This window comes from Zootoca vivipara, chromosome 2 (genome assembly GCF_965207765.1).
Source record: "Zootoca vivipara chromosome 2, rZooViv2.hap1.1, whole genome shotgun sequence".
NCBI lineage: Eukaryota > Metazoa > Chordata > Lepidosauria > Squamata > Lacertidae > Zootoca > Zootoca vivipara.
Window position 1 is genome coordinate 37,463,995 of NC_142584.1, and position 25,758 is coordinate 37,489,752.

General features: G+C 42.0%; 1 protein-coding gene across 5 annotated transcripts; it reads right to left on the reverse strand.

The window, feature by feature from the left end:
* Nucleotides 1-33: 33 nt before the first annotated feature.
* On the reverse strand, nt 34-25,433 carry LOC118079920 (cytochrome P450 2C19-like). Of its 5 annotated transcripts, XM_088661651.1 has the most exons (11): nt 25,120-25,259; nt 22,111-24,907; nt 12,330-12,496; nt 11,617-11,779; nt 10,848-10,997; nt 10,192-10,352; nt 7,805-7,981; nt 4,674-4,815; nt 3,398-3,585; nt 2,962-3,103; nt 34-1,076 (listed from the first exon to the last, which is right to left on the reverse strand). In XM_088661651.1, exons 4-11 carry the CDS (start codon nt 11,726-11,728, stop codon nt 889-891), a joined length of 1,260 nt encoding a protein of 419 aa, XP_088517777.1. In that variant the 5' UTR covers nt 11,729-11,779; nt 12,330-12,496; nt 22,111-24,907; nt 25,120-25,259; the 3' UTR covers nt 34-888. The 5 variants fall into 5 exon arrangements, with proteins under 5 accessions (XP_088517777.1, XP_060127787.2, XP_034960565.2 ...); XM_060271804.2 differs by lacking the exon at nt 12,330-12,496; XM_035104674.3 differs by lacking the exons at nt 12,330-12,496; nt 22,111-24,907 and having other exon boundaries at nt 25,120-25,433.
* Between the last annotated feature and the right edge of the window lie 325 nt (nt 25,434-25,758).

Consider the following 25,758-nt stretch of genomic DNA (forward strand, 5'->3'; position numbering starts at 1 on the left):
ACAAAGAAAAAGGGTGGGGGAGAGATGCAGGTGTTTGATTTGACTACTACTTTAATTATACTGTTGTTGATAAATCTCTATCTTTGATTAATACAATTTATTGTGAAGTTTAAAATGTCTACACCTTGAAGAAGAAACTGACACGTGATATTATCAAATGCTTTTTCTGCATCTGGAAATGTAAATACTTGTTCAAGGTTTGTTTTTCATGCATAAATGAAGTTGTTGGGATTCATCTGTCTCAGGAGACAATGGAGGAGTGCAACTTTGTGGGTGAGGTCAAACTGCTGGAGGGTTACAGCACCTGCCGTGGCTGTAGATATGGAATAGATATGATTTGCTGCAGCTGGGGCCGATGAAGATGTCCAGTTGAGTTGCTGCAGATGCATAGCTAGATTTATTATTTTCCTAATATTATCCTTCATTAAGCAAAATCCATTTTCCTTGTCTATAGGTTTTTTTAATAATGTTCCTTTTTAGATAAAAAAATGCTATTGTTATAGCCCTGTTACAGAATTCAAGTAATTTACCGATTTATAATATCTCATTCTTCACTTTAGAAAGTTATTGGGCTAATATACTCCTAAAGGTCTTAACACTGAGATTCCATCTGCTCCCAGAGATTTATTTATCTTTGCCTTTTTACTTTATCTATCATTACTTATTATTGGATTGATTCTTCTAATGTAGTAGTGGCTCAGCTGTGGTTTTCCAAGTGTTGCACTACAACTCCCAGCAGCCGCAGCAGCATGATGTGATCTATAGTTTGGAATATATAGTTTTTCTAAGTAATGTGTGATTCAGTTCTCCCAGTAATCATGTTGTTCCTACATCAAATTATCTGAAAAGCATTGGCACCATTTATTCTGCTTAGTTGCTGTCACTAGATCATATTGAACGTCTAATGAATTTCAATGGCAAGTCTCCTGGCTTCAGGCAACTATCCTCATACAAAGTGAATATATCCTTGTCTTTGGCATCTCCAATCAGCTGGAAGGTGAAGTTCTGGAGCAGAGCACCAAAGAACAGGAACAGCTCCATCCGAGCCAGGGCTTCCCCTGGGCATGCCCGTTTTCCTAGGAGAGAAGAAAGTGGCAGGGCTCACCAGTCATCAAAAACCTATTTAGTGCCCAAGAAACCCAGCCAACTCATTTTGAAATAATGGAACTGCAAAAGAAAGACAGCAGTGTGACCATTTCTCAAGGGGTGCCTGCAACTCTCTGTTTCCACTGTGATGTGAAGGTGAAGTGTTTCAGGCAGGTATGTTTTTGGAGATATTGGTCTCATGGAGTTTTCTCGATTCTTTGGCTTACTGGTGAACTTCTACTCTGAGCATGTTATATAACACTAAAGTACTGCTTGGCTTATTCTCCTGCCACAAAACACAATATTGTATGTACTGTGCAAAGTGAGGATGTGTCCCAAAACCTATTCTAGGATCTTTTATGGCTGAGGTTACTGCTGTAGCACCTGTGCTCTTGAAGGTGCCTGTCCCAATAATTTGAAACAATGAATCTAAATTAGTACTTTTCACCCTGTCACCTTGTTGTTGTTCTTTAGTCATTTAGTCGTATCCGAATTCTTCGTGACCCCATGGACCATAGCACGCCAGGCACTCCTGTCTTCCACTGCCTCTCGCAGTTTGGTAAAACTCATGTTCGTAGCTTCGAGAACACTGTCCGGCCATCTCATCCTCTGTCATCCCCTTCTCCTTGTGCCCTCAATCTTTCCCAACATCAGGGTCTTTTCCAGGGAGTCTTCTCATGAGGTGGCCAAAGTATTGGAGCCTCAGCTTCAGGATCTGTCCTTCCAGTGAGCACTCAGGGCTGATTTCCTTCAGAATGGATAGGTTTGATTTTCTTGCAGTCCGTGGGACTCTCAAGAGTCAGCTTAAGGCATGGCAAAACATTGGCCTCCATTTACCTGCCACCGTTATTGGTCTATATAGGCTGAAGATGAGCTCCTTTCAGCATGCCCAGCTGCTTGGAGTAAAATATAATGGTTCCTCCTATGTGGGAGGAATGCAGAAGGGTGGGGAGGGCAATGGAGAAACATGCAGGGGGTGGGAATTCAAGAGTCTAGGAAGGTTGGAGCATGAGGAATGCTGAGGATGATGTGGGGCTTCCCAATGAGCAGCAGCCATGTTGCACTACTTGGCTTCACAATTCAAGGAGGCACGGATAATCCATTCTCTGGCTGGGCTACAGGCAGCCTGGAGAGAAGAGAGCACTGAAAAGACCATGTGGGATCCCTCTGTGTGTGTAAATCTTTGCTGAAAGCTACACATAAGCAGCTTCAGAGCACAGAAATATACAGTCATACCTCGGTTTAAGTACTTTTTTAAAAAGTACTCTGCGGACCCGCCTGGAACGGATTAATCCACTTTCCATTACTTTCAATGGGAAAGCTTGCTTCAGGTTAAGTACGCTTCAGGTTAAGTACAGACTTCCAGAACCAATTACACTCATACTTCGGGTTAAGTACACTTCAGGTTGAGTACTCCGCGGACCCGTCTGGAACGGATTGATCCACTTTCCATTACTTTCAATGGGAAAGTTCACTTCAGGTTAAGTACAGACTTCCAGAACCAATTGTGTACTTAAACCGAGGTACCACTGTAAAAGATTATGTGAGTGAGTACTCTCCTTTCCTTTCCTCTCAACTCATCATGCCAGCTCTCTTTCTTAACACAGAGCCCATGTGGTTCCTGTAGGCAGTGGTCCAAAAGATGGGAACTCAACTGTCCCATCCTCAGGCTGATGCTTACAAATTTTCTGCTCAAGATGTAGGAAAGGGAGGGCAAAGACAGAGAGAAACGTCTTGTGGGTAGACAATCCCTCCCCAAACCTCTCATTTATCTCCTGGCAGCACTATCACTCTTGGAGTCCTACTGCCCATCCATTCACACACTGGCTGCTGGACCCAACCCCACAGTGTGAGAATCTAGGTCTATAGAGTCACCTGTAGAAAAAGGCATGAAGGCAACCCTGTTCCGGAACTGGCCCTTCTCATCCAAGAAATGACCCGGATTAAACTCTTCTGGATTCTCCCATTGGAGAGGATCAAAGTGCACAGATCCAATCTCTGAACAGACAGTTGTGCCCTTCAGGGAGAAGATTGAGATTTCATTATTTGTTTCAGTTTCATAAACATAAAAAGAAGCCTGCTTATGGAAGAGACTGTGATCCCTAAAGTTGCTTGTCACATATAGAAACAAGTCATGGCACAGCATTCTGAAAAATCACCATGAAAGTGTGTGTGGGGGGGGTGAGGTAGTAATCAGCATATCTTGTCTCTGCACTGGCTGGGATTGTGACAAACCAAAGTCATTAATGGGATGATAAATCCCCCCTTCCCCTCTCCACAGTAACCTGCTCATTTCACATGTGACACACACCTGGGGGATAAGATAGCCCCGGAATTTTGTAGGACATGTTGTTTCACGCGGGAAGCTCTCAAGGCTCCCTTTTTGAAATCGTTGAATCTCATGGAGAACAGCATTGGTGTAAGGCATCCTCACCCTATCTTCCATGCCAGGGATACGGTTGGCACCTACCACCTCATCAATCTCCCGTTGAACTTTTTCTGTAAGAAAACAAATTCAGAGCGCTACTTCCAGAATTCTGAAGCTACTTCTCTTCTAACATAGTGATAGCCTTCAACATTCTCCAACCAGAAGGAAAAGTAACACCGTCTTACATGAATTTGCATCCTGACAGGAGCCCATTTTTAAAGATGGCATGCAAAGATGAAAGGAATCCGGCTTCCATAACCCCAAGGCATTCGCTTTGCTACAGGGGATCACCTTATATTACTAAAGGATGTGGGCTTTTTATCTTAAGCAAAAAGTTAACTGGAAGGCATTCTTAGAGATGTTCATGAAATTATGTTGAATAGATGGTGTGGAAACTTTATGCTATCTCTTCAAACAATACCTTTTATTCATTCATTTAACTTACATCCCACTCTTCTACCTCAGCCAAAAAAAAAAAAAAGAGTCCCAGGGTAGCAAATCAGAATCACCACAGGGCAAGGGTTGAAGGCATTAGGTTCAGGACAGAAAATATAAAGTACTTCTTTGCATGATGCACAATTAACAGTCATAATTAAAGGAAACCTCACTACTGAGCTATTCTTAAGAGTTCACAGCCTTGCAGAAAGGAGATCAGACACAATCCAAACTGTTCTGAGGTAAAGAGCTGTTTGCTCATAATGGTGGTTCCTCCCTGCCTTGGCTCTTACTAAAATGATTTAAAGAAGTGGGTTACTTTTGCACCAGCCCCTTGGACATACATAGCCAATGGATACTGGAGATGATCCAATACAAGCCTAGCTCAGTGTATGAATCAGTTTAAAAGGTGGAAACCTTTACCATGGACTTAGGAAAAGATATTTTGTACTGATCTCTGTGAGCAATTTGCACTTTCTTCGTGAAGTTTTGATGTTTTATTGTTTTACACAGGCACCCCCAAACTGTGGCCCTCCAGATGTTTTAGACTACAACTCCCATGATCCCTAGCTTACAGGACCAGTGGTCAGGGATGATGGGAATTGTAGTCCAAAACATCTGGAGGGCCAAAGTTTGGGGATGCCTGGTTTTACCTTTCTCTTTGCTATTACTCTTTCCACCTTGGAAATGCACAGCCTTTCAGTCCTTTGGACAATTTATGTACCTTGAATGTGTGGCAATCTAGCCATCGCCAGGAGGGCACAGCCCAAAACGTCACTTGTGGTAAATGACCCAGCAACAAAGAGTTCCTGCACACAAATGATAAGCTGTTCTTGGGTGTAGATGGCCTCATGATTGGTTTGTTCCTGTAAAAAGGAAAAGGAGAAATAGAATTTAAAACACCCATTGGAAAGAGTGATGGAGGAAGTGAGACATCTCAGTCTTTTCTATGCAGTAACTAGAAGGAACACAATAATTGAATGGTTTATTGCAGTGTAACTAGAGAGGGGTTTTTTTTAAATTGAATATAGTTTTACTCAGTGGCATTTCTCTAGAAAATGAGGTGGTGGAGCTTGTCACAATCACCTGCTCATTCTCTTAGAATGGCAATGGCATCCACCTGAGAGGTGCCAGAACTGAGATCCAACAAGTTTCAGCTGAAACAAAGCCATGGTGTTATTCATTTAAAGTTTTTTTTAAAAAACATTTTTAAAGTTTGATGTTTTATGATGCTTTTATATGTGTTGGTAGGCTACCAGAGTAGCTGTGGATACTGAGTCAGATGGTCTGGGGTATGAACTATTATTATTATTATTATTATTATTATTATTATTATTATTATTACAATTATTATTTTCTTATATACAAGTTTATACTGATTTTAGTGGTTTTTAAGGCCATAAATTATTCCAATCTACCTCCACAATCTCTATTCCTACATCAGATTCCCATTGCTGATTCATGGAGTTGTATCCTCCAATTGTTAACTCAATAATTATTTGATAGAGTATAGTGTTTATTTTTTTGTGGGGTGGTATATTCATGTGTATGTAGGATCAATTTCTCAAATAATTTTTAAGGGCTTGTGGCATTTAATGGCCAATCCTATCCACTCAATCTATTTGCTGATCCAGAATTGCTGATCAAGGTATCTCCCCTGCCAGTATCAAGTATTGTTGATGAAGGAGGCCATTGGGGAAACTGAAGCATTTGGCAGGGTGACTGTTATGTACTGAGCTGAATCCTAGAACAATATAGATTCAGAATCAGCAGTCTGATTGGTCCGCAGGAGCTACCCAATCCAACTCCAGGTGGAAGTGAATCCGCAACCTGATTGGCCTGAAGGAGCAGCCAATCAGGCGGCTGGCAGAAGGGAATCTGCAACCTGATTGGCCAGTACCGTGTTTCCCACATTTTAAGACACCGTCTTATATTAATTTTACTCAAGAAAATACGCCTATGGCTTATTTTCGGGGGGTGTCTTTTTTTAAAAAAAATATTACTGTAAGTACCCCTTCTTACCGCGGCCAGCATTGCTGCTGCTGGGTCCCGCTAGCTCAGGGTGCACAGCAAGGAGGACGCCTCTGACCAAAGTTTAAGGGGGGCGTGTCGGGAAGTTCCATTTGGCAGGGGGGAGTTGGAGGCACAATAGTCCTCCATAGCAGGGCCTTCGCGGTCCCTTCCAATTCCACAATTCTGTGAAACCGGAGGACATCATCGACAATGGTGGCATATGACAAAGGCGACGCTAAGCAAACCAAGCCGAGAACGGATGGCATAGGCAGAAAAGTCCCTCCTCCCCTCCTCCCCCGACGTTGCGGTGGACCTGCTGGCGGTGCTGAGCGGGGGGCCGAGGCCGTAGAGCATGGCTCACGCAGGTGGCTGGAGCGGGAGCGCAGGGGCTGCCGTGGGGCTGAGCTGCACCATGCAGGCATCGCTGCTGGCGTTGCTGCTGAGGCTGGCGCCGGTGGGGGACATGCCCGTGCCTGTGCCCGCAGCAGTGGCGAGGGTGAGGGTGCTGGCCGGCTCGGCGCGCTGCGCTTGGCTATTGCTGCGCCGCGCGGAGCACCGGATCAAGGATCCGGTCTGCAGAGTTAGCGCCCAGCAACGCCGCACGGAGCATCGCCTCCTCAATCCAGCACGGCGCTGCTGAGCGCTGACTCTGCAGACCGGATCCTCGATCTGGTGCTCTGTGCAGCGCTGATCAGTGCTGACCCGGCAGGCCGCCGGATCAAGTACGGTAAGCAGCCTGGAAGCTTCCCAGGGTGGTGGGAAAGAAAGAGGGGAAAGTTTGTCGGCGGGGAGAGAAAACGCGTGAGTCCTCTCCCTTTCTTTCCTGCTTAGCCAGCTTGTGGGCAGGCCGAAGCAATCGAGCCGACGTCTCTAATGACAGAACAGCTTCTGTTATTAGAGACGTTGGCTCGATTGCTTCGGCCTGCCCACAAGCTGGCTAAGCAGGAAAGAAAGGGAGAGGACTCACGCGTTTTCTCTCCCCGCCGACATCTTTGCCCTCTTTCTTTCCCCCCTCCCACCACCCTGGGAAGCAACATAGGCGAGGATCAATTGCTTTGGCCCAGGGGTTGCCATTTTACAGGAACAAACAACGTGAAAAGAAAACAGAAGCAACAAGCCCAGTCAGCAGTGCCTCCCTCCCTCCAACTCCCCCCCCCCCGCCAAATGGAACTTCTCGACACCCCCCCATAACTTTTGGCCAGAGGCGTCCTCGGCCCCGTTCCCACCTTCGCTGCTGGGCGCCGACCCTGCAGGTAGACCTATGTCTTATTTTCGGGGTATGTCTTATATTTTAAAAATCTTAAAAATCCTGCCATGGCTTACTTTATGACTACGGCTTAAAAAAGGGGAAACACGGTAGGAGCAGCCAATCAGGCTGCAGGCAGAAGTCAATCCACAACCTGATTGGCCCACAGGTGTAGCCCTGAAGTAGCCAATCACGCAAGGCCCATTGTGTAAATAATGTATATAAGCAGATGGTTTTGGGAAAAGAGCCATTCTTCTCTTCTTCTCCTTGAAGACTATGAGCTGAATAAAGAGCATGAAATTCACTCTCGACTCCGAGTATATTTCAGTGACAATTAATAAAAGTAAATCAAAGATGATCTGAGACATCTCGGTCTTTTCCATGCAGTAACGAGAAGGAACACAAAACCTGCATAGCTTGAGGGAAGATGCCTCCACCTGAGATTAGCCTGGAGATCATCACAATGGCCAACCACCACAGCCAGAATGCAGGATCAGAATGAGGGAGGGCAGCAGACATATGAGGCAGTTCCAAATCTAGCCACAAACGAGAGACATCTCAGAAGTGTAGAGAAGGCAAATTATAGAACCTCCTACCTTCTCTGACTTCATAAGGAAACAGTCAATATAATCCCGGGGGTCCTGATAATCCAGGCTCTCTCTGTGGGATACCACCCTCTCATTGATGAAAGCATACATTTTTTCAAAATCTCCAAAAATCTTTTTGTGCTGTCCAGGCAGGTGAGATATTATTTTCGGGAACACATTATAAATCTGGAACAGAGACAATACGTAACAATTGTATATTGACTTTATCATTTTAGAACTGCCTGCTGAGTCTATGGATTTAGGGATGTTCTCCTGCAAACTGTTTGCAATCCATGGCTCCTTTGAGAGGAGTGACACGATTTAAGTTTATTAAACAAACAAACCATTGTAAATAAATCCTCACTCCTCCTCCTCCTCTATCTACTTTATTTACATCATTCTGCCCGGACACTGAGGTCCAGCGCCGAGGGCCTTCTGGCGGTTCCCTCGCTACGAGAAGCTAAGTTACAGGGAACCAGGCCGAGGGCCTTCTCGGTAGTGGCACCCACCCTGTGGAATGCCCTCCCACCAGAGGTCAAAGAGAACAACAATTACCAGACCTTTAGAAGGCATCTTAAGGCAGCCCTGTTTAGGGAAGCTTTTAATGTTTGATGGATTTCTGTATTTTGGTGTTTTGTTGGAAGCCGCCCAGAGTGGCTGGGGGAACCCGGCCAGATGGGCGGGGTATAAATAATAAATTATTATTATTATTATTATTATTATTATTATTATTATTATTATTATTACAGTCTACTATATTTACATATTAATTATCACTAGATCCTGCCCATATCCACTGAGGCAGAACTCCTAACCATGTCTGCCCAGAAACGAGGCTTTCTGAATTAAACTGGGCTTACTCTGATGTAAATGGGGTCAGGATCACAGCCCTAATCAACTTCCTACAATGAATTTAAAAATAATGCATTGTTCATTATTTGGCCTGCTTATTCTCTGAAACAAAATAATGCAGAAACAGGTTCAAGATCTTTCTGAAGCAAATTTTTCTGTTAGGTTGATTGTACCTTGTATGCAGGTCTGGCCCATCCATTAAATGAAGCAGGCACCTTGGGTGGTGGAAGATCAAATATGTCCTGCTCACCCCACCCCGTCCTCTGCTGGCTAAGAATTTACCTTGCTTTGTCTGAAGTCATGAAATGGGATGCACCACCCCTGCTTGAATGTTTCTGTGCTTAGTTGATACACGTACCATATATATTAAATCTGAGTAGACTAGAAACCAGAACACTATGGACACAGGTTCAGTGGCAGAGCACCAGGTTTGCATGCAGTAGGTCCCAGGCTCAGTCACTGGCATACAAGGATAATAAATAATAAATAATAAATAATTTATTATTTATACCCCGCCCATCTGGCTGGGTTTCCCCAACCACTCTGGGCGGCTTCCAACAGGAAAATAAAACACAATAGTCTATTAAACATTAAAAGCCTCCCTGAACAGGGCTGCCTTCAGATGTCTTCTAAAAGTCTGGTAGTTGTTTTCCTCTTTGACATCTGTTGGGAGGGCGTTTCACAGGGCAGGCGCCACCACCGAGAAGGCCCTCTGCCTAGTTCCCTGCAACTTGGCTTCTCGCAACGAGGGAACTGCCAGAAGGCCCTTGGTGCTGGACCTCAGTGTCCGGGCAGAATGATGGAGGTGGAGACGCTCCTGCAGGTATACTGGACCGAGGCCATTTAGGGCTTTAAAGGTCAGCACCAACACCAACACTTTCAATGGCAGGGCACCAAGCTGCATGCAGCAGGACAAGGTTCAATCACTGGCATACAAGGAACTCAAAAGTAGCTTGTAGGAGCCATGCGGTTCAAGCCTGGAGCAACCAACTCATACCTCCTCACATGCTGAGCTTCTCAAGTAGACTGGAGAGGAACAGAGCGTTACTTGCCCAGTCTCTCCCGGACTTCCGCTTATCCTATGCCTAGAAGGCACAGGTACAAGCAGATTTGCTCTTGGCCCATGCTTTCTCGGCACATGTCTGAGTACTTTTACCTTTGCCCTGTTGCTTCCTCCCAGGAAACCTGCTCTTTAGTGCTTAATCGGAAACAGCAATCTGCAGAAAACCAGACTGCTGTTTGTTCCAATTCAGTACTAACCAATGGGTTTTCCTGGGGGAAAGTAGTGGGGCAATATTAGGTGTGGATAAGCTCATAGTTGTAAGGAAATTTTTAGTGATGTCAATTGAAAGGAAATCCATAATCACTGATGTATTTGATTTGTTTCATGTGGAATTTAATGGAGAGAAGAGGATCAGAGAAAGTGTAAAAGGTAAAGGGAAATATTTCCCAGGGTGCACTTGGCTTATACCAGGGCCCATGTCCACTAAGATGAACCAAGGTTCTGGGTCCATGGGATATCCTCACAAGAAGGAACAACATACCTGTCCCATATAACTCACAAAGTAGCTCACAAAATCCTCCATGATTCGCAACATCTCCCAGAGGACCTGATCTGTGTAGTCAAAGCGACTCCCAAAGACAACAGAACAGAGCACATTAGAAACAGCAATTGTCATGTATTTTCTTAGATCAAAGGCCTTCCCTGCAGGAGCAAAAGGACATAGTCAATGGAGTTTGCCAAGGTGGAACCTCTCTCCCTCTGCCTGCACGGCAGAAGAATGTAAACAAGAATTCCTTGCACAAACTGAGCCTGATACATGGTGCATTTAGTATTTCCCTAACATTTAAAGAGAATCAAATTCCTTTTACATGTAATAGTAGTATCAGCAGCTCTTGAAGGACAGTATCCACTTTCTTTGGCAATGCAGAAGTGCAGCTTAACTGGTAAGGATAACATTATGGACTCCTATAAGGAGGACAATGTGCTCCCCCATATCTGTGGTCAGGAAATCCCTGCTCAAACAGAGCTCGGCACATTTCAGGAGTACGTTACAACTCAGCCAAGTTATTTAATAGGTAGCAATTCATTATGAACACCTGTGCCATAACTAATGGAAATCCCACTTTCTGGTAGCCTACTCTTCCTGCCCTGAAGGACTTCAAAAGTGTGTTTGGAATAAGGATAACTTGAGAAGACCTTTTGTGGTTGCCATTGCCTCCACCAGACAGAGAGCTTCCTCCTGCACCCTCTTGGACATCGTTTTCTTCCCCATTCCAATATCTCGCAGGGTGGTGAGTGTGAACCTGCGCAGCTCTCTCCATTTTTTCATAGATCCGCTGGACATTCCTGAAAGCAAACAGGAGAAGATCATTCCCTTAGGAAGCTTTCTCAGCAGGATGGAAGTTCATTGTGGCACTTTGTCCATTCAGAATATATTCCCATTTGTAGTTGCAGTAGGGTTTCTTCCAGACTTAGGTAATAAAAAAAATAGGACATCCACTGAAAATAAGCCACCTTGTGTTTTTTGAGGAAAAATAAATATAAGATGGTGTCTTATTTTTGGAGAAACACGGAAGTTAAGATTGGCATGACAGCTTACTTTATGATCTTAACCCTCCATGGATTAATTAGAATTAATCTTGTTGGTTATTTGAGACTGGCTATATCCCTCACAGTAAAGAAAGAAATCAGTTCAGGGCTGTTGTTTTGGGTGGGAAACTCCTGTTTTTTGTAACATCTAGCTCCACCTGCAGTATGAAAAGGAAGGGCTTGATGTCTGCTTCTTCCTACTCAGAGACCCCTGAAAATGAAGGCTGCTTCTCCCATTAAAATGGAAGCAATAAGCACAGTACCCCTACTCATAGCTGCCAAGTTTTCCCTTTTCTCGCAAGGAAGGGAAGCCTATGCAGCATAAGGGAATTTCCCTTAAAAAAAGGGAGAACTTGGCAGCTATGCCCCTACTTACCTTTATAACGGTACGCGGTATCACTGAAGGGCAAAACAGGACGCCCAGCAAATTCTTCAGCATGATCCAACAGAGCATCTTTCACCACTTCATATCCACACAGTACCACCATGGGCTTGGGACCCAGCCAGACAGTAAAGATAGGACCCCATTTATCAACGAGCTGAAGGTAGGATTTAAAAAATGCATGGATATATCAGTGGCAGCTGGCCCATTATGGCAATCAGGGTTTAGCCCTACCAAGTGAAAACCCAGCAATTTATTTTTAACTCCCCCCCAATCTCAAAGCTATAGTCTTTATGGTTCCCAAAACTCCCATTTCAATGAGTCCTGGATACTTTTTTGTCAATCAGCTCTCTCACCACACAACTAATCACGATCCAGCTAGGAGGTCCCACACCTCTCTTTCTCCAGTCAGCAAAGCCTATTTTTATTTGACCTCGCTATGCAATTTGCTCCTCCCATCTGCTGACATTATTTCAATTCATCCAAGATGACTGATGACAATTGGCCTGATGATTTGGTAGTCCCAGTTCTCAGAACTGCTTTCTTGTAGGTCATGGCCAGAAAGCTCATACCAAGCCCCAGGACTGTGCTAATTATTTTATTTCAGTGACTTGTCTATTTGTGTGACTGACCATCTATTTTGGAGGTAAAGAATCCTTAAACCATTTTTGTTTATTGGATACAAAGGCAAGGTTTAAAATTATTACCTGCTAGAAATGTACAAGAGGCCACAGAGAATCCATACCATTGATCTCTCCCATTGTTGGACCTATTGCTGGCTTCTCAGCTGTCATGGCAAGAACCCAGATGGCTTTTGCAAGGGCTTGCTGCTTCAGCAAAAAGTAATTGCTACAAGATAGTATCACCAAGGCAACTATATGGAAACAATAAATGTCCATAAAAATGGCAAAAGTACCATATTCTCCAGGTGGATCACGTTTAGTCAAAACTCTCCACTATGACCTGTCCATCTTCAGTGGCCCTGCATGGCATAGCTCATAGCTTCTCTGAGTTATTCAAGCCCCTTCACCACGACCCCTCAATTTTAAACTTGAAAAATAGGGGGGGGGATATAGTCTTATACATGTGAAAATACGATAGTTTCTTTCCCAGATAGGTTTTATCTTAAACAATAGCAAATGCAGTAAATAAAAAGTTCGCTTGTAATATATCAGTGGTTCAGTGCTCTTTTCTTCTCTTTCTAAAATAGATTTTATCTTGAACAATTGCAAACGCAGTAATAAAGAGTTCAATGCTTGGAGCATGGAAAGAGGACGACGTCCTTCAGTTTGTTAAACCTCCTGGAAGGTTTAATAATGCTACTCCCAATGTAAACATGCAGATGGGGACAGATATACCCCTGCTTTAAGTTGTTTACACACCGTCTTCTCTTGTATATTATTTGAAACAAAGTTCAAAGACTAAGCTCTTTAATGACAAAATGTCTGATTACCAGAACAACTTCCGAGCACTGAACCACTGGAACAGCCATACCTCGGTTTAAGTATGCTTCGGTTGGAGTACTTTCAGTTTAAGGTTTTTTTTACTATCAAACCTTTATTAGGCATTTTACAAATAGAATCGCAAGAAAAAGAATCACATACAAAAGTATTTAAAATGCATACAAAGAGGCAACAGTAAACTGCATATACTAATTGTATATGTGTGTGTGTGTATATATATATATATATATATATATATATATGTATATATATATATAAATTCTGAGATTTCTTCCTATTAAACTACTCCTTGAGACACTGCTGCCAAAAACTCAGCTTCTCCCGCAGTCACCTTATGATCAATGTCAGACAGGCAGAATCCAACATTTCCACCATGCTGCGATTTCAGAGCACCCAGAAGGGGGGAACAACACACGTTCACGCAGCATGCTGTGGAGTGGATAATGAAAGAGAATATGCTCTACACTATCCGGCACATTCAGAGAACATCTACGGTATCTCTTGTCTCTGGGAGTGTTCCGATATCTACCCCTGACAAATGCCGAGGGAAATACATTCAGTTGGGCTAGTATAAATGCCCTACGTTGGGCTGGGATTATTAGCTTTGTAATATAGTTGACCCTATTATCTAAGATATTTAAATCATAGAGCATGGGGGAGCAAACTCTATTTGCAGCTGCCACAATGTTTTGTCTTCCAACATCCTTTAATCTGATTTGGACATTGTGGAAGATATATTGCTCACTTGAATTATACAAGGGCTCCAGCTCAATGCCTATGAATCTAATTTTGTTTTCTAGGAGTTGGTACCATCTAGATTTATAAGAGTCCTTGAGCAGGTCAGAGAGCAGACTTGATGGTGGGCAACGTAAATGGCATCATAACCAGTATTTTATGGCAATAGTTCAAGCCCAATATTCCATTGTGTGTATGCCTAATTCTGCACACATTGTTTCATATTTAATGGAAGATGGGAGTCCAAGGATACGTCTCAGGAAACTTGAGTGAATCTTTTCCAAATCTCTATTAAATGCTTGTACCCATATTGGGACCCCATAGAGTATCTGGGATAACACCTTTGCTTGGAAAATTTAGTTGGCTGCAGGGATAAATTGGTTTCCTTTCTGATAATAGAAACGAGCAACAGCTGAGGAGGTACCGTATATTCCGGCGTATAAGACGACTGGGCGTATAAGACCCCCAACTTTTCCAGTTAAAATATAGAGTTTGGGATATACTCGCCGTATAAGAAATACGACCCGGCGTATAAGACGACCCCGACTTTTGAGAAGATTTTCCTGGGTTAAAAAGTAGTCTTATACGCAGAATATACAGTACTCTTTGCCTGTTTTATAGCATTTGTACAATGATTTGACCACCCTAAATTGCTCTGGAATAAAATTCCCAGATTGTGTTGAATGATTGTGTAAAAGTGTCATTATTGTTTCACTGTACCTTTAAGAGTCAGGAAAGATTAAATGACTGGGGCTCTGCAGCTGTGGAGCAGCTCTACAGGTGTTGCTGTGAAGCTGATGATGCAGGGTATATCAGGGGTGTTGTGTGTTGCTTCTGTGCTGGGTGTTTTCCCAGTGTGCTCTTGGTGGGTGGTTTGGTTGTGCGGGTATTTTGTGCAAGCTTAATTTAATTTTTGTTATTTTTACTTTCTCCATTAAACCAAGCATTTGTTTAAGTCTTGGTCTCTATGTGTAAGTTTCTCAACCAGTTTCTGCTGATTTTGCTTTTAACCCTAACATTTTGGTTATGGGCCCAGTGGTTGAGCGTGGAACTGCACATGTTAGTTTTTGGAGAAAGGTTTAGAAAGGTTTTTTCCCCCTCTTTTCTGCTGCAACGGTTTTGTGGGCTGGTGGTTGAAAAGTTCCAGCATGGCAGACCGTGTTGCTGAGGCTGAAAAGGCTTTAACATTCCCGCAACTAACGGCCGAGAACTACAGTCTATGGTCCTTTCGAATGGAAGCACTTCTAACTTCCCGTGATGTGTGGAAGTACGTGACCGAGGACCCTCCTGCTCCTATGACCGATGCCTGGTCGAAAGGTGATGCTAAAGCAAGGGCATTAATTAACTTGTCTGTTAGTGATCAGCAAGTTGTGTATATAAGAAATAAGAAAACTGCCAAAGAAATGTGGGACAGTCTTACGGCAGTGCACGTTAGAAAGGAGTCAGCGTCTGCCATAGCTAGCCAGATATCTGCTGTACCTCCAGCACAATTAACTGTGGAAGGGGTAACAGCAAGATTGATGGGCGAGCTGGACAGAAGGGAGGCTTGTGGGATTAGCACTCCTATTTCTAAAAATAATGAACGCCGTATGCAAGTCTGTGGTGATTCATCTGCTTTCAAAACTTCCAAGCATTGCTGGTTTTGTAAAAAGCAGGGGCACCTTGCGAGGGACTGCAGATTTAAAAAGCAAAATGCTTCAGGGTCCGTTCCATTTCGTAAATCACAGACAGCAACCCAGCAGTCGGCAGCACATCGTAAAGATGGACGTGAGCCGCGAGCATTCCATGTTCATGAATTAGGTCGTAAAGTAATTAAAGATGACACATGGAAATCGTTTGTAGTAGATTCCGGGGCGTCAATTCATCTTTGTAACGACCGAAGTCTGTTTGTTTCTTTCGAAGAGGAAATTGGCACCATTCATCTGGCCAACTCCAACGTTCTACAGTCGCTTGGCAGAGGTACTGTGAAACTTGACTCCTTGAACATCACAATAGCAAATTGCACTTACTGCCCATCAGTGGACAATTTATTATCAGTAAGTTGCTTTGCACGCCAAGGAGTAACTGTGTGCTTCACAAAATCACTATGTGAGTTCTACAAAGGGGGAAAGCGTGTATTGTATGCCAGAGAGTCTGAAGGTTTACATAGACTATATTTTAAAAAGCATTCACAGCCACCTGTGAACTGTAGAGTAACCCAGCCAAGTCAGGGGCTGAGAAATGTAAAGCCTCACTCCGGATGTATTCATGAGCCGCATAGACTTTTGGGACATTTAAATTTCACAGATGTGATAAAGACAGAGAAGATTGTTGATGGACTAAACTTAAAGCCATGTAAATACTATATGCAATGTGTATCTTGTTGTAAGAATAAGATAAAAGTTGCAAGAAAGGGTAAATGCTCAAGCAGGAAAGTAACAGAGCCATTTGAACGTGTGCATTGTGATTTAGTAGGGCCACTCCCTCCTTCTTTAGGAAATTCAAAATATTGGCTTACTCTTATTGATCAGTACAGCAGATATTGTTTTGTTTACACCATTGCTGAAAAGTCACAAGCACTTGAGAAGTACAAGATTTTTTGCAACTGGGTAAAAACCCACTTTAACAAACCTATAAAGCATTTGTTTTCTGACAGGGGGGGGGGAGAATTTGTTTCTGAGGAATTTTCACATTTCCTGGAAGCGCAGGGGACTGTTCACGAGTTGTCCTGCCCTAGAAGTCCTTGGCAGAATGGGATTGTAGAAGTAGTGCAACGTGATTTGCAGGCAGGTGTTAAAACTTACTTGCATGATGCTAATTTGGGGAAAGAATATTGGGCGGAATCTCTTCATGCCTATCTTTTTGTTAAAAACAGATCCTATCATTCTAGTTTAAATGTTACACCCTATGAAATGTTGTTTAAAAAACGCCCTAATTTAAAATACCTGCGAATTTGGGGCTCAGACATTATTATTCACTACCCTGCTAGACACAAGTTGGATGAGCGTAGTGTTCAAGGAAAGTTTATGGGCTACCAGCAGGGGGCGTACAGAGTTTATGTACCAGCAACTGGTAAATTTCATATTACCAGAAGCATGATTGAAACTGTAAATTGGAATAGAGTTGCTATTTTTCAAGATAGTGATGGTTTAGATAATGCTGATGAGGAGGAAGTAGAAGTAGAAGAGGGAGAAGCTGGAGCAGGGGATACTAGTGAATCTGAAGACGAAAAGCCTGTTGTGTCTGGTGATTTGTTTGAAAATTTAAAGACACAGACACCTAAAGAAAGGTTAAGTTCTTCTGAGTTTTCTGAAAGTAAGAAAAGCCCACAAGAGTCTCATCAGTCTGATGATAGCAATTTACAGTCTGAAGCTAGAAGTCCAAATAGTTCTACTGATTCTGAAGGGCCTAGCTCTTCTTCAGGACTAAGACGTTCAGACAGAAAGAGACAGGAACCAAGACGGTTTTCAAAAGAGCAGTTATACACTGTGTATGCCAATAAGTAGTTTTTGAGCCAAAATGCTACAACGATGTTCAAAAATTACCTTTGCATGAAGCTGTAAATTGGTACAAAGCTATGGATGCTGAAATAGCTTCTTTAAAAGAGCATAACACTTGGTCTCTTGTACCACAAACCCCAGACATGAGAGTTATTGATTCAAAATGGGTTTATAAAGTGAAAATGAATGATAAAAACAAAGTTGTAAGGTACAAGGCTAGGTTAGTAGCCAGAGGTTTCCAGCAAATCCCAGGTGAAGACTATGATTTGTGTTACTCACCGAGCGTAAAATATGAATCTGTTAAGCTTTTGTTAAAAGATGCATCCCAGCGTGGACATTCTGTCTATCATGTAGATATAAAAACTGCCTATTTGTTTGCAGATTTAGAAGAACAAATTTTTATGCGTGTCCCTGATGGCGTAATCGCCACTAAAGGAGTAGTGTGCAAACTAAATAAATCTCTTTATGGTTTGCATCAGAGTGGTAAAAACTGGCATCAGACTTTAGTGAAGGAATTGCTGAATTTTGGTTTTACACAAGGCAAGGCAGATAACTGTGTATTTACAAAAGAAAATGGAAATTCTGTGACCAAATTATGTGTGTTTGTAGATGATATATTAATTTCTACAAAAACTAAACATGAATATACACAGATAGTGTCACTGTTACAAGAAAAATTTGATGTGGTAGAATTAGGCAAAGCTAAAAACTATATATCCATGCAAATTGAAGAAGGCAAAAATGGTTCTTATCTGATTCATCAAAATGCAAAAATAGATGATCTTGTTGAAATGTTATGTTTAAAGAATGCAAATGGGAAAGAAACGCCTATGGTATGTGGTTTCACTTTTACAGATGGCAATAACACGTTCTCTGGCAAAACTTTGTATCGCTCTGCCATAGGCAAGCTCAATTTTATTCAAAGAGTTTCAAGGCCAGATGTGACTTATGCTTTTCATTTTCTGGCAAAATTTGTAGAAAAACCCACTACCCAATGCTTCAAAGCTCTTAAGAGAGTGGTGATGTACCTCAAACACACAAAACGTTACAGATTGGAATTTACACCATCTATTGACAAAGGTTTTGAAATATATTGTGATGCATCTCATGCTGTAGAGCAAAATAATTACAAAGGTACATCTGGTATGGCTTATTTTTATAATGGGTGTCCTTTTGAATGGAAAGCACAGAATCAAATGATTAATTGTCTTTCTTCAACTGAAAGTGAGTTATATGCCTGTACTCAGGCCATCCGTGATATAGAGTGGTATTTACAAATATTTGAAGACTTAAAGATGCCAGTATCACTCCCAGTAAAAGTTTATCTCGATTCCCAGAGTGGACTTGCTATCCTGTGCTCAGAAACCAACACACAGCGCACTAGAGTGTTGAGATTACGTTTACAATTTGTAAAGAATTTGATTGCTGACAAAACAATTGTTTTTGAATATGTCCCCGGTGACAGACAAGTCGCAGACATCTTTACTAAAGCACTTCCAAAAGTTGCACATGAAAGACATGTACAAAGTTTGTCTCTGTTTCACAATAATGAACTGCAGGGGATATGTTGAATGATTGTGTAAAAGTGTCATTATTGTTTCACTGTACCTTTAAGAGTCAGGAAAGATTAAATGACTGGGGCTCTGCAGCTGTGGAGCAGCTCTACAGGTGTTGCTGTGAAGCTGATGATGCAGGGTATATCAGGGGTGTTGTGTGTTGCCTCTGTGCTGGGCGTTTTCCCAGTGTGCTCTTGGTGGGTGGTTTGGTTGTGCGGGTATTTTGTGCAAGCTTAATTTAATTTTTGTTATTTTTACTTTCTCCATTAAACCAAGCATTTGTTTGTCTTGGTCTCTATGTGTAAGTTTCTCAACCAGTTTCTGCTGATTTTGCTTTTAACCCTAACAACCTATACATCTTTACTTGCTGGATTTCTTGTTCTCTTATTATTTCCATTTCCCTAGTTTCCAACCTTTGGAGAAAACCAAGATTTTCATCTTCTCGTATTTTATGGAAAGTTTGTTAATTTCACAGTAGAGACTCAGGGAAAGTATAAGACGTTTCAAACCCAAGCTCATTAATGATAGTAGGACTGTGTCATCTGCGTATAATAAAAGAGGAACAGGTTTCTGGTTGAGTTTGGGGGCGTGTGATTCTATTTTTTGGAGGTGTTCTGGAAGATGTGATAAAAATAGATTAAATAGAAAGGGGGCAAGAATACACCCTTGTTTTACCCCTTTCGTATTAGGGATATCAGATGAGAGGTGACCTTTAATGTTGAGTTTAACTTGACAGATGTTGAAAGAATATAAATTTTGTATTAAAATCAATAGGCGTTGATCAATTCTTAGCTCTACAAGTTTCTTCCGCAATTTTGCATGATCAACTGAATCAAAGGCACCACGGAAATCTACAAAAGCTGTGTAAATCTTAGATTGCTTTTGGGATCTATATTTTTCGACCAAATGTGTAAGTATAAGGCAATGGTCTAAAGTAGAGCAACCTTTAGAGAAGCCTATTTGTTCTTTCCCTGGTAAATTTAGGTTTTTCATCCAGGTAAGAAGTTTAAATAAGAGGTGCTTGGCATAGATTTTTCCTATGACTGATAATAAGCTTATTGGTCTATAGTTCTTTGGTTCGTTTGGATCGCCATTTTTAAAAATTGGAATAATTATTTATCTAAGCCATATTTCAGGCATGATTCCATGTTTATCAATGAGAGTAAATAATTGAGCTAAGGGTTCTGCCCACCAGTCTATGTATGTCTTAAATAATTCTATCGGTAAACCGTCTGGCCCTGGTGATTTCCCTGATTTAAAGCTTCTAACTATCTCCCTGATTTCCTCCTCTTCTACCCTTGGCCACTCCTTCAGTCTGTTGATTTTATTATCTATGGCCTCATTTCCTTTTGATTCACTATGTAGATCATTAAATACGGATGTAAAGTACTGGGACCATTTAGATTCTGTGATTGATGAAAAATTTAATTGATTGTCGTTTTTCAGACCTCCATACACTAGCATCCAGAACGCTTTGTTGTTTTTGCTTTGAATTGAATCGAGTAATTGTAACCATTTTTGAGTAGCATATTTTTGTTTCTTTTCAGCCAGAGTATGGTGAAATTTTCTTTTTTCATCTAAATAGGAAAGTTCTAATTTAGTACGATTATTTTTGAAGGCTCGGCGCAATTTTCTTTTAAGTTGAAAGCATTCATCATCAAACCAAGGGCTGGCGCTATATTTAGGTACCCAGATTTTAGGTGGAGTGTTAAGCTCTGCAAGGATTTGGAAAATTTCATTATAGATTTTCAAAATGTTCCTGTGGGGATTAGTGTTCTTTAAATTTAGTAGCACCTGTTTTCTCAAGTTAGCTGTAAGTTTTTGCCCCACTGCAACACTCATTTCCTGGGACCATTTTAATTGGGTCATTTGTTTATATTGACAAGGTCCTATGATCATAGCTGCCAAGTTTTCCCTTTTCTCGCGAGGAAGCCTATTCAGCATAAGGGAATTTCCCTTAAAAAAAGGAAGAACTTGGCAGCTATGCCTAGGATTTTACAATTAATTATTTTAGTTTCCAACTTTAAGTTGATAGACAGCAATAAAGGTTGATGATCGCTTTCAGTATGCATTCCAATTTTGAAATCCGTGATCAAATTTACAATATTATAAGGGACAAGGATATAATCGATTACACTGCATCCTCTGAGGGAAAAATATGTGAATTCCCCACTTCTATCCCCTTTTGTTGAACCATTCACAATCTGGAGGTTAAAGTTGTTACATAGCTCAAGTAGGCATAAGCCTTCCCTATTTATAACATTGTCTCTGGAGAATCGTTCTATTTTCAGTGCATAAGCAATATCATTGTCAATGTTCCAATTTATTTTACTACATAGTTGCTCATTGTTGGTTCCCACCCTAGCATTGAAATCGCCTACTATTATTAGTGAGGCATTTGGATATTTATCAATCAGATTTTTGATATAAAGAGTTAATTGTGGCCAATTCTCACTGGAGATATTGCTTTTAGTAGGGGGAACGTAGACATTTCAGTTTAAGTACTCCACTGACCCATCTGGAATGGATTAATCCACTTTCCATTACTTTCAATGGGAAAGTTCACTTCAGGTTAAGAACGCTTCAGGTTAAGTACAGACTTCCAGAACCAATTGTGTACTTAAACCGATGTAACACTGTATATCACAATTTGACTATTTGCTATTGTTTAAGATAAAACCTATCTGGGAAAGAAACTGTTTTTATGGATTTATTCATAAAATATTATTGGTGATGTTATCTTGTGTTGATTGCAGTAGTCACTGTATCACCACCCTGTTCATTGTTTTATCAGCAAGAAGTAAGGCAGCAAGATGAGATGCTGCACATTTAATTTGGAATGGAGCTGTGTGAAGAGAGCCTATCAGAAAGTGAAAGGGTGTGGGGGTCACACATCTGTGAGTAACTGAAGAAAAGGGTTTAGAAACAATGTGGGGCTGTTGAAGGGAAAGAAAAGCAGAAAGAGAGGAGTTGATGAATCAGCCAAAGAAATTCCTATGTGAATTCCTAAGTGCTGAAGACATTTATTAAGCACAAATCAAGTGAAGAAACAGCAAACAAGTGCTGATTAATAAGGATTTGTATGTAAAGCTGGATGGATGAATTGCAAAATGAAATATGAGTGAATGAAATGATCTGGTAAGAAAAAAGTGAATGAATTTAAAGTGACCCTAGGAAAAATTAAGTAACTTATGAATAGAAAAGAAATATCAACTGAATTTTTTTGGAGAAATGGGTCAGAGAAAAGGCACTTACACAAGACTCTTCTTAACTCACTCACAAAGAGAAGGTTCTGTTCACAGCAGAAGGGTGGCTGGGTGACTATCCAGTGCTGGGATCCAATGAAATATCTGCGTGTTTATAGTTTAATATATAGGGCGCTGATCCAATAGGAATTGAGCAAGAAGAGCAAACAGTCTGTCAATCATTATGGATGATTACGGGGTTATACAAATATTTAACATTTCTGAGGTCTCTCATGACCTGGAAGCTGTACGCCGGCTCCCTCGGCCAATAATGTGAGATAAGCACGCAACCCCAGAGTCTGTCAGGACTGGACCTAATGGTCAGGGTTCCCTTTACCTTTACCTTTATACTGCATATCTAAAAGTGGGAAATTAGCTAGGGAAGAAGTTCATATATTTATTTATTACAATAATATACCAGCCCTATCTTTCAAGGAGCTCAAAGTGATGTACATGGTTCTTCTGCTCCCCATTTCATTCTCACAACAACCCTGTGAGGTAGGTCAGGCTAAGAGATGGTGTTTGGCCCATGGTCACCCAGTGAGCTTCATGACTGAGTGGGAATTCAAACCCTGCTTTCCTAGGTCATAGTCCAACACTCTATCCATTATGTCACTGTAGCGGTCACTCTGACCTGCACATCACCACTGGACGTTTTACGGTCGATTGGTGATGTGCCAACTACAAAATAAACACCTCCACCAAAACACCACAGACCAGGATACAGATAAAATAAAACGAAGTTGCTTTATTGTGTGTTCATATGCTTAATGGTTGCAGTACAAATCTTAGGTTGTTCTAAATTTCAGATGGTTCCTATACCGGCCTATTACCTCTAATTATAAATTACCGGCCTATTACTGCTAAAGTCAACTAGGTAAATATTTATTAATAATCTCCCAACTTTGTATCCCGTCTGACTAAATCACCACCTATTCTCCTTCCTCAATATATTAAACCAGCTCTCTCTGCATATAACCAACCACTCCTAGCTCAACCTCAACTGATTCCAACCTCAACTTCAACTCCCTAACTGCCACTTGGGAGGGGTTTTTATCCCTGGACTGAGCCCGCCCCCCGAGGGTTCTATCTGCTCCACGCTTAACCCCTCACATGCTGGGTCTGGTCTAGGTGGCGAATCGCCACAGTCACCCCCTAAGGGTTTTAAAGGTGTGCTAAGGAAGGAGAAATGAACTGCAGAGAACCTGAATGAATTCTTTGCACATGTATTCATTGTTAAGGTGTGGGGCAGAGTGTGCAAGCACTAACATAGGTCACTGTCCTCAAGGTGCTATGGAGAATGTTGAGATCAGGGTCAATGGCCTGCTGGACTTTTGTACATGGAACAGGACTGGGAGGAGACAACTTTCCCCCCTTTGCTTCAGGCAGCAAAACACCTTGCAAAGGAAGTCTGCAGACAGCTGTGCCATTGAAACTGGCAGGTTATTGTAGAACTGGAAAAGGTGCCAACAAGGACAATTAAAATTATCAAGGGGCTGGCCTCTGTGAAGAAAAATTAAAACATTTGGAGCTTTTTTGTTTTTGTTTATTTGTTTAGATAACAATGCGCTAAGAGAAGACAGACGTGTATGCAATTTATCATGGTGTGGGGAAACAAAACTCCTTTGCTTCCAGTGAAGCAGAATGGTAGGGCAATCAAGATAAGCAGAAGGAGATCCTCCTTCTCAAAGGCAGCACCACTGCAAGATGTCTGGATGGTCATCAACTTAGACAGATTTTAAAGTGGATTAGACAAATAAACTATCAATGGCTGCTAGGCAAGATGGTGATATACTGTATTACCTGCAGATGACACATAGTATGCCTTTCAACACTAATTGCTAACGAAACAGCAACATAACCCACCAACAGCATACGAATGGATATGGCTAATTTGACCCAACAACCCGTCACACTCTCTCACACACCAACAAAACTCACTGTAATCAACCAAATGCAACCAACCAGTCTCTTTCACTGCCAACGAAAAGAAATAAATGAATAGATGCAAGAACCATCCACGTGACACTAATACAACACCCGACACATACACTATGCAAAAGATGGAAATATCACTACCCCCTTCTTTCTCCCTCCTCCCCCAACCACACAATGCCTATGATAGCAATGTCTCAACCAAGTGTTACTGACCTGTAGATAGGGTTCTACTAAGTAAAAACAGAGGTGTTACGCAGGGGCGAAACTAGGCTTTCTTTAACACTAGTCAAAGACCCAGCTTGGCATCCCCACACACATTTATTTACACACACACACACACACACACAGGCTGGGAGCGTCAATGGTGCCCTCCTGGAGGCTTCACTTGGGGGCGGTGGCTACCCACCCCCCTGCTACAGCACTGCATAATATGTCCCTTTGTTATCCATGAAAATCTATAGAAGCAATAATAACACTGATTGCCAAGGCATGGGGTGGGTGCAGAGCAGAATTGCAGGAGACTGTGCTGCTTGGAGAATGGATAAGACTTTCATCTAGTCCTTCAGGGTTCTTTGTGTGTTCTTAAAGATGGTGCTCTCTGCAGCCTCTCAGTCTGGCAGCACTTCCAGGAAGAGACAAAGAGGATGGGAAACCTTCTTTTCATGACCTCCCTTCTGTTCACTTATGTTGCAGGAATATTTGCGCTCCTCAAAGCAGCAGATAGAATCAGACATACACAGACTAAAGAAGGTAGAAATTAACTTTGTGCCTTCCTGTCTCTCTCTGCCTTTTTAGTCTAGCCGAGGGGTCAGCAAACTTTTTCAGCAGGGGGCCGGTCCACTGTCCCTCAGACCTAGCGTGGGGCTGGACTATATGAAAAAAAAAGAGATGCATTTTAAATAATAGGACACATTCTACTCATGTAAAAACATGCTGATTCCCGGACCGTCCGCAGGCCAGATTGAGAAGGCCATTGGACCGCATCCAGCCCCCGGGCCTTAGTATGGGTTCCCCTAGTCTAGCCAAATCTGCTTTACGGCACAAATGAAAAGTGAAAGTGGTCTCCAAGAGGTGGACTTACCTTTGCATAGTTTCTGCTCAGAGGCAGGACGTTTTTCTGCAGAAGATTGCCCAGAAGAAACCAAGGAGTGGGCCCTGGAGGTAGTTGGGCTTTCTTCTTGTACATTTTGAAGGAGAACAAGAACAAGGTGAAGAGGAGGCAGAGAAGGAGCAGAGCTTCTACCCCCATTTTTCTCTCTGTTCTTTTGGTCAGAAATCCAAGAAAATACTTAAGAACAACAAGGTGGAAGAAAGCTGCCTGCTGGAGACCCGACCCAACCTGAACTCTGGATTATCTCTGTTGCTCTTCTGGTGTTCATGTTTTCAGTGTGGCCTTTAATAATTAACGGGGATAGTTATTCATTAATATTCATTGAACTTAACCTTGACTGAGAATTAAAATAGGTTGTAATCCCCTCTGGGATTACGCATGAGAGATAGAGTACATGGAGGCTGCAAGCAAATATATGCTATCTGAGAAGCCAGTCAGTGAAAAGGTGTGTTTTACCTGCTGCAGGGAGGATGTTCACCTTCTTTTTTGAATCTGCTCACGCTCCTTTAAACACACTTTACTTATATCTTTTATCTATCATCTATCTACAGTATATATCTATCTATCATCTATGCCACATTTAAACTGTGAGGGAGGTATAGATGTTTC

Bases quoted from the DNA above. Each gene is read 5' to 3' on its own strand.
- LOC118079920 (XM_035104674.3), bottom strand. From the start codon at position 25,287: ATGGGGGTAGAAGCTCTGCTCCTTCTCTGCCTCCTCTTCACCTTGTTC. The intron at 10,353-10,847 runs GTCTTCTCAAGT...TTGCTCCTGCAG, and splicing joins GGCAATGGCAACCACAAAAG to GGAAGGCCTTTGATCTAAGA. The intron at 1,077-2,961 runs GTGACTCTATAG...CTTCTCTCCTAG, and splicing joins CTTCATGCCTTTTTCTACAG to GAAAACGGGCATGCCCAGGG.